Below are 10,000 nucleotides of genomic sequence, written 5' to 3' on the forward strand. Positions count from 1 at the left end.
TACGGATGTGGTTTAATTGAAAGTAATTGGGGGGCTATTATCTGCGGTTGGTTGTAACTGACCCTTTAAATTTCCCCTGAGAGAAAAGAGAAAGGAGAGAGAGGGAGAGAACGAGAGAGAGAGAGGGGGGAGAGAGGGAAAGAGAAAGAGAGAGAGGGAGAGAGAGGAGAAAGAGAGAGAGAGAAAGAGAGAGTGGAAGAAAGAGAAGGAGAGAGGATGAAGGATTCTCTCGGAAAAGAGTCCACATACACATTTTTTCTTTACAGCCCTATGGACCTACTCCATAGCCTCCACGCTCTTCACACGGCACGGAGCCAACACAATAACCCAGAGGGGAACACACACACACACACACACACACACACACACACACACACACACACACACACACAAACACCACACACACCACACACACACACACACACACACACACACAAACACACACACACACACACACATATATATATAATCACAAACTATCACAGTATGCAAACAGCTCTGTTATACAAGACTGCCACATTGTGCAATCAAAAAGTGCACCCACATTACAGGTAAAGGTGACGTGGTCTTCTCCTGGCTCATGGTCTTCTCCAGGCACGAGGGCTGCTAGTGAGTGCATATGGACATGCCCGAGACTACCATACATCAGAACAATCAATTTACAGCTGGAGGTCACAGGTCATTCAGTCAAGGCATTCAGTAAAGGCTGCTATTTTAACAGTTTGTCAGTGAAGTACATGGATCATAACAGATTTTGACATTTTATTGATTTATGACATTATCAGTATTGGTTGAATCCGTAAGAACATTCATTAAACTGCTTATGTTGTGATTACCCGAAGAAAAGCAGTCCATTTGCAGTTTTTTTTTACAGTAAATTACACATCATTCATTAACTTTCATTCATAATATGAGCCAAAGATTCTGTCATTCTATTGCCATGCAGTAAACAGAAGAGGTCAAGCTTATTTGGAAACCAAAGAGAAAGGTCGTACTCGATGGGGATTGTCTGCACCTGGGCCTTGACTATGAATGTAAAGATGTTTTCATCAATCGCTGGATTTTGCTGTACAGAGTATGAGACATTGCAGGCGGCCAAACTTTACCTGCAGTCGGAGACCAGTCCACTAACTGTGCTGTTGTGTCTCTAAATGATTATACCTGCATGTCCAGGTGCTGAGTTTACAGTCACTAACTTTACAGTGGACAGTCGCTTCAACACGTACATTAGGATCCGTTGATCAGCACATCGCTGACGGCCATCACCTCACCCTCAGCATCAGGCCAGCGTAGCTGGATGCTGTTGCTGTTGCTGTTGCTGCTGCTGCTGTTGCACAGGTCACTTAGGTCAGGCCAGTCCGAGCGTACTGCTAAGCCCATTGCCTTTGGTTTCCAGCTTTCCGTTTGGTTTCTGTTTGAAGCCGAGGAAACTGGGTTGGCCCCCTGAGCTCAGCCGTGTAAGGGGCCTTGTGCTTGGTCACGTCTAGTGAGAGTGATCCCCTGGTCCTTTTGTTAACTGTTGGGTCATCATGGTTTATCATGTGTAACAGGTGACTCAGTCGGGAGGCTGTGTATATTCACTTAATAATATGAATGCCAAGTCCTCCATTTCTGCTGTGAAACAGGATCTTTCTCGTAGAGTATGTGTTGAGACCTGCCAATTTCCTTACCAGTTGCACAGTCTGGTTATTCATTTCGTTGAAGGTCCGTTTCAGGATGTGGATGTTGGCAAAGAAGTGCTGGGTTTTTGGTAGAGCTATTTCTCGACCCACCTGAAGTTTCATGCAGATTGATAATGGCCATAGGCACGTCACGTCACGTCCAGTGTGTTGGAGTATTCAGCGTCGATATAACTCCGCTGCTCTTCCCCCTCCCCTGCAATATTACATTTGGGCCCCAGATAATAGTAGGGCTCGTGTCTTGCATAAACTTTGATGTATTTTCCTGAGACTGTACAGGAAGGAGGGTGGTCGTGTGTGTGTGTGTGTGTGTGTGTGTGTGTGTGTGTGGTCGTGCTTGGCAGTTCAGTGTAGCATGTCAGCGTCAGCTGTCGCCACACGGCTTTTGCGCACACACGCACACACACACACACACACACACGCGCGCACGCGCACACGCACACGCACACGCACACGCACACGCACACGCACACGCACACAACCACCCACACACACTGACCACGACTACAGTCTCCTGCACACAGCAGCTTTCCATTTGCTTGTATGAGTGGGTATGCATGTAAGTACGTTTTCAGTGTACCTGTGAGTATTCCTAATCGATTTTTCTGCTCTCTCTCTCTCTCTGTTTTCTCAGCTGCCAACCCTTTCTCTCTCTCTCTCTTTCTCTCTCTGTTGACTCACACACAGAGAAGTTTGTTTTCTCCTCTCTGCACGGGGATTAATTGTTTCCGTGCCCTGATGGAGGGAGAATGAGAAGAGGGTGTGTGTGTGTGTGTGTGTGTGTGTGTGTGTGTGTGTGTAATGCAAGTGCCAGGGCAGGGGAAGTATCACCATGAGCATAATTCAAAACACACACAAACATATTCATTTGTTCTGCTAGATTATTCTGAATCACCAGAACAAAACAGACCTTTCAACACACAGACAATGTACACGGCCACTAATTAACATCCAGCCGTCTACATGTGTGTGTGTGTGGGGGGGGAAGAGTGTCACATGCACATGTGCCCCATGTGTGCTGTGTGTGTGTGTGTGTGTGTGTGTGTGTGTGTGTGTGTGTGTGTGTGTGTGTGTGTGTGTGTGTGCTTGCATGTGTAAAACAGGAAAGAAAACAGCAGGCAGGATGACACACTCCATTTGACCCTTGACCGAAAACCTTAAACTCTCAACTCAAAACAACTTGAACAACACAGACACACGCACACACACACATATACGATGTGATGATTGACATGTTGATGACAGACATGATTTTTGAAATCATCACAGACATAGACAATTTTTGTTAATACACTATTAAATAGGGTTTTCGTACAATGGTCTATGTTTATTATATCATGTTTGTTTTATGAATATATGCATACATTTAGATTTAAAGTGAATGTGTGTATTTGTCTATGCATCTCATTAAACAACAGACCATTACAACAACCTCTTGACTTAAGTGGGACCTAATTTGTTTTGTTTTAATTTGCTCAGTTTAGTACAATATCTCCATGTTCTCCTAAATTAAGACAGTTAAAACAAAAAATATCTATAAATTGTACTCAATTAAAAAACTTCCCACTTAATTAAATTGCGTCCTTTTCACAACAGAGGTTACCAAAAAGGCTACTACTAACAGTGATCCTGAACCAAACCCAATTAATATAACCCTTGTAATATGAATAACTATTAAAGTATTTACTTGTTATTATATTTCACTCATCAATCAATAAAAGTTTCCTAAGGTAACTTCAAATAAATTGGACATGTAGTAAGTATACTACTTAAACCAAGTAGCGTATATTTCACATGAAATGTTTTAAATTGTTTAACTCTTTTGTATGACTGATTTAGTCTCTTACATTAGTGCTACATTTATTTAATCTGAACAATCTGATCCACCAAATATATTAAGTTTATTTTCTTCCAAAGACACTCCAAATGGGTTAAGAATGTCAGAGAAAGTCATCCACCTCTCTCAAACTCAACACACACACCCACACACATAAATTCAACCTTGTGGTTCTCTGCAGAGGATAGCTCTTAAACAGCTGAAATCTGGATGATACATTCTATTGACTACAGCAGTCATTTTAGCCGCGGTGTGTGGTTTATGTGACTCCATCCAAACCTTCCCTCCACTGTCAAACTGTCCATATAAACTGCTTTCACACGCACGCCACAGTGCAGAGGCCACCAACCAATCAGAAACAACATGTCGACTGAGGGGTTTGTATCTTAGTGATTATCGTCATGGATATGAATAATGGACTGAGAACTTTACCTTTGTGACATCACAGTGGCAACACATATATTACCTCATTGTCTTGGTCATATCTTTAAGTCTTTGTTCAACCACATCTCCTGGAAAGGTACAAGAACCAATCAGAAGTTTTGGACAAGAACTTAGTGGGGATGGGTCCATATATTTAGATCCCTGTGCAAGTGTGGACTTATTTTATTGATAGATTCTTATTATTACTCGTATCTCAGAATCAATTGACAAACTACCCTTCAGTGAACCGTCATTAGTCATGAAGCTGAGAGAAGCCTTGTTGCTAACAATGCTGCCTGTATATGTGTGTGTGTGTGTGTGTGTGTGTGTGTGTGTGTGTGTGTGTGTGTGTGTGTGCGTGAGTTGAGGTGTTGCAGTGTCTGATCAAAAGGGATGAAAGAAAAATATCAGGTCAGGTCAGCCAAGGTTCTCTCTCTCTCTCTCACTCAGCACCTCTTTGTCTCATCCCGGCCACTGAGCTGCTGTCTATTGTCTTCTTGTCACTTCTGAGTCGAAGTGGAATTAGGATCAATTACAGAGACACACAGACACAAACACATATTCTCCCTCTCTTCGTCTGTCTCACACACACAAGCACTCTGACACTCATACATACGCACAGCACACGAGGTCTAAGTTTGCTCTCCAAGACTGCCATCTAGTGTTTAATTTGGAAAATGCATAATTTCTGAACAGGATTTCAACACAACACAAGTAAACAGAAAAATACTGTCCAAACATACGTACACATTTACACAGTCACAAAGAAGTGCCCTCACAAACACACATGCATGCATTCATAAACTTAGAATCTATACACTCACGCACCCATACAAAAACATGCGCAGGTACACACACACACACACACACACACACACACACACACACACACAGCTAGTGGCACTGCACAGAATACACACATACACCACACACACACACACACACACACACACACACACACACACACACACACACACACACACACACACACACACACACACACACACACACACACACACACACAGGATGCATGCATCTTTGGGATCTCAACTGGTGCAGTGACTCCCATCACAGGGGGCAATGGAATGCTGATGCCTCTCCCAGTGTCCCCCTGACAACCATCGCCATGGTGACCCTCAGAACAATAAGGGTCAGCATCATCCGAGCGGCGGCCGGGAGAGAACAGGAAGTGCCTGTATGCGTTCAGCTGCTGATTTCCTGTGAACACACACACTCACACTCAAACTCAAACACACACACACCTCCGCCTTAGTGCTGCATAATGATCCTGTAATACACACTGACATAAAAAGAGGCTAAACCACACACACACACACACACACACACACACACACACACACACACACACACACATCTTGTCCAAGTGTTTGAATTTCATCCCCTCATAAGCAAACACACATAATTACACACACACCTCATGTGTGTGCTACAGATGAATTCACACACAATCACAGGAACATACACAATTAAAACCTTTTCTCCCTCACACACACACACACACGCCTAAACTCACGATCACACACCTTCACCTCATCTGAGCGCTTCCGATTAATTCTCACACAATTACAGGAACCTGGACACACACTCACTTATACACACACACACACACACACATAAAAGGGGGAGTCCCACTCGGGTTTGTTTAAACTTCAAACAGCACTGAACTTTGGCCACTGAACTTCCCCCTGTGTGACAACTGAACCGTGGCTCAAAGGGTACTCTGGGCTGGAGAGAAATAAATAAGCCTACAGCTTAGGGGTGTTACCATATTTAAGCATAATGTCTGTGTCAATATATTCACTAGGATACTTTTCTATATAAATGGGGTAAAGATGGATTTTGTGGCATAATCTTCAACATGACATAGCCAAGAATACTTTTCAGTATACTCAAATATCACCCAAAAGAAACAGGGGTAAAAGTGGATCCCTTCTATCGTCTTTACATTCCTGTATACACCCTGTGTCCTCCCGGGTCAGAATGACCCGCCTTAATAATGATTAAAAATAATGATAATTATTTTAAACACCAAATCTATTTTGCCTGAAGAAACAACTTGTCATTCACCACAAATTGTGTGAATACCTGAGTTTTTCCTCTTCACCATTTTTGTTGTGTTTAACTGACTCTGATTATGATTATTATTATTTAATTATGATTTTGACTGTCGGGTCATTTTGACCCGAGGACAATATTAGCACTTTTTTTTGTACTGCTTACATGGAAATATGAATAAAGGCAACATTTCACTTTTTCTAATGTAGGGGTCAATCTAGGATTGTTTTCTGCTGTTAAACACAGTGGCCGGGTCATTTTGACCCGAAGACAACAGGATGGTAAAGAATAATATTACACAACAGACAAGGAGCAAAGGTGGATTTTTACAGGAACAGTAGCCTGTTTCTACCAGCAGGGGGCAGTGTTGTTATGAAGTAGAGCTTGTGCTCAATTAGTTCTTATTTAATTTGTATATCCATATCTATCCATATTATGTTTTAAGGGAATATTTGTCCAATAAAGACGGAAAATAATATTAGTTTCATTAAGTTAATTAATGACATTTACTGACTAAAGTCTTGATCCATAGCATAAACCACCATACATTAAACATTTGTTTTTTGTATCCACCAGTAAGTAATCCATGCATGCAAGCCACTTTTCCAGACAATTTAGATGTGAAATGAAGTCCTGCTCATCCGATCTTCACAGAATGTCCCATCTTGTTTGGTCCAAATTGGCTAAGTGGTATTTGAAAGATGAATGGTCAAACGATGTGCTACGCAGACGTTTTTTCCCCAGGATGCTACGCCCTTAGAAATGCAGTGCAGTATTTTTGCGTTTGATTTTAGCTCACCAAAACGAGAATTCGGCTAAACTGAAATCCATAGCCCACATGTTTATAATCTACACCTGTAAGAGTTTGCAATGATGGACCTTTAGAGTTGTTGCTCGTTAGAGCCACTGCTAGCCCGGATGGTTTGCTAACTGGGGGGCTAACGTGAAAGTAGGTAAATAAGTCTAGGGTGTTGTTGTTTAACATTTTAAGACCACCTTTCTTGTCGCACAAGACATATCTGGGATGAATTCATGTCATAACACTGCAAGGAACCCTTTGCTAAAACATCCTGAAGCAAGAAGCTGAGATTTTTGGCTGAACTTTTTTTCTGACACCGTAGGCCTGCAGCCTTGTTTGACTAAACAGCCCATTGCTAGCCTTAGCCCGTTCACAACATGCCTCCCGTGAACTTAAGCTTGGGGACGCTTCGGGGTGTATGTGTGTGTCTAATTTGAACATGAATAAATATTTTAAAAACACAAAGAACACCGGTGATGGTACTCAGCATTGCAATCACAGAAACAAACTAAACACACTGTCAAGATTTATGCACACGCACACACAAACACAACCCGGAAATGACTTGCTGCAAAGGTTCTGATAGAATTAAGATTTAATGAATCATTATGAAGTAATAAAACATTCTGAACAAACATCTGCAAAAAGGGCCTCAAGAGAACATGAATTTACAGAGAAAAAAAAAACAATCAATCCTTGATATTCTTTAAATAAACGTATACATTACACACCAGCGTCACAAGCTGCACACCAAAAATATTACTAAATATCATAAATATATATATATATATTTTTAAAACTGAAAAATATAAATCAATATGGGTTCATGCCAAGCACTGTAGAGAGGGCCAAACAGCACATACACACGTCCGCACGCACGCACACACACACAGACGCAAAAGTGCATTCTCACAGAAAAAAACATGAAAACCGTAAACATGCAGAGCTGCACTAAAACCAGGAGAAATTAGAAAATGTTTTCCCCAAACTCAAGCAGCACCCCTTAACGTCCAGCTGAAATATAGAATATCACATAGAATCACTATGTCATCGTCATTATAGCTGTCCTCTCATTTTACAGTATGTACACATTAATGCATATCTGTCTGACACAACCAAGCAAGCACAGACACACACATACACACATACACACAGTCACACACACACACACGTGTGCATACATACATACATACATACATACATACACACAACCAATCACACACATTTTTTAAGATGCAGTGCTGTGGCCAAATCGCACCACTAATTATTTGAGTACTCTTCGACACACACAAACACACACACAAATAATGAACCGCATATCTACCGCTAAATCAGCCATAAGAAATTACAATGTAGCCAAACATCTATAAAGCCAGAGTATGGTGATGTGAGCGAATGTGTGTAAAGGTGTCTTGGTAGGTGTGCTTATGTGTATACGGCTATCTTCGTGTGTGTGAGTGTGAGTGTGTGAGTGTGTGTGTGTGTGTGAGTGTGTGAGTGTGCAAACTCGTCAGTAGACAGAGCAAAAGAACCTGAAGGCACTGCACTTTATAGGACACCCACATAAGCATTGCTCACTTTGAGCCGTGTGTGTGTGTGTGTGTGTGTGTGTGTGTGTGTGTGTGTGTGTGTGTGTGTGTGTGTGTGTGTGTAGGGGCTCCTCCTGAGCTCAAAGTGCTGAACAAACTTTCATTGCAAAACTTTGTCACTCATGCACACAAACAAACAAACAAACAAACAAACAAACAAACAAACAAACACACACAAACACCTCCTAACCTAGCTTGGGCAGTTAGTGCAGATGCAACCCCATGAAGGGGAGCAAATGCATGAAAAGCTCTTCTTCCTCACTCTCTTTCTCTTTCTTCGTTTAAGACTTGTTTTGTTTTTTTTCCTCCCTCACTCACACCATCAATTTACCCTCTCCCCCATCCGATAGAGGGAAGTAAACACAAACAAAAATAAAGAGTTAGAAAACATGCCTTAGATTTCACCAGAAATAAGACAATATTAAAGACATCAAGAAATTCATCATTTTCAGAATATATATATGCATCAAGTAGAATATATATATATATATGTCGGATAAGTATATATGTATATATATATGTTTATATAGAGGTTTTGTAAGATTTGTATACTTCAAAAGTACAATACATTCTGTGAAAAGCTGCGATGGAAAAAAATAAATCACAAACAAGTCCAAACAAGTCCGAGCATGTAAAGCGATAGTCTACGGTCTCATTCTCTTTCTTTTTTTTAATCTCCATCCCTCATTCCGACAATGAAAATCTCAGTAAGGCTTGGGGATAGATATCCCCCTTTGTCCTCCCTCCCTCCCTTTCTTTCTCAGACACTCTTTCGCTCTTTTCATCCCTCTGCAGTATGCACTGCATCCCTCCATCCGATGTATCCGGGGAACCAACCGTACAGGTAAAGGCGAAGCCGCAAGCGGGGGCACATGGGTGGTGGGTTGGAGAGATGGAGAGAAGAAGGGAGGAAGAGAGGGATGAGGACAGCTCTTTTTTTGGCATGCAGAGCTGACGTCAGACAGGAGGGTAAGAGTCCACCAGGCGGAAGAGTGCAAAGTGGTCATCCCTCGCTTTTCCTTTGGCAAAGGGGAGGGGATGGAGCTGTTGCCATGTGTATCTCTCTCTCTGTGTGTGTGTGTTTCTGAGAGTGTGTGTGTGTGTGTGTGTGTGTGTGTGTGTGTGTGTGTGTGTGTGTGTGTGTGTGTACAAGTATCGAGGAGTGCATTATATGTGTTTGTGCAAACATTTTTTAAATGTGTGTTATGCGTGTTAGTGTGTTAGGTGTAAACAACATTGTAAGTGAATGGTTAAATACACTTGTAAGTGTGTGTAAAGGTGCATTTGCATGTGTGTGCGTGCGTTTGTGTTTGTGTGTGTGTGTGTGTGTGTGTGTGTGTGTGTGTGGTGTGTCCATGTGTGACTTAGGTTGTAAGGCCCCTCCTCTCAAGCTCCTTGCTTTGCTTCAATTCCTTAATCCTGCAAAAGACAGACAGACATACGTTTCAATATCATGACCAGCAGCATTCAAAGGTGTGTGTGTGTGTGCCTGTATGAACCCATGTTTCTTTGTATCTGTTTATAATTCTGGATGTGTATGCAGCTGTGCTTTCGCATGCATCCAACCATGCACATGTGTGTACAGCGGCCTCTCCAT

General features: G+C 42.0%; 1 protein-coding gene across 10 annotated transcripts in view; it reads right to left on the reverse strand.

The window, feature by feature from the left end:
* Window positions 1-9,525: 9,525 nt before the first annotated feature.
* Window positions 9,526-10,000, reverse strand: part of camta2 (calmodulin binding transcription activator 2) — a 35,132-nt gene continuing 34,657 nt past the window's right edge. For 9 of the 10 annotated variants that reach the window (XM_031584538.2, XM_031584531.1, XM_031584536.2 and 6 more), the window contains one exon: window positions 9,526-9,822. In XM_031584538.2, coding sequence (XP_031440398.1) covers window positions 9,768-9,822 — 55 coding nt within the window. In that variant the 3' untranslated portion in view covers window positions 9,526-9,767. The remainder of the gene's footprint in view (window positions 9,823-10,000) is intronic. The other variant, XM_031584537.2, reaches the window with a different exon arrangement.

This window comes from Clupea harengus, chromosome 18 (genome assembly GCF_900700415.2).
Source record: "Clupea harengus chromosome 18, Ch_v2.0.2, whole genome shotgun sequence".
Taxonomy (NCBI): Eukaryota; Metazoa; Chordata; class Actinopteri; order Clupeiformes; family Clupeidae; genus Clupea; species Clupea harengus.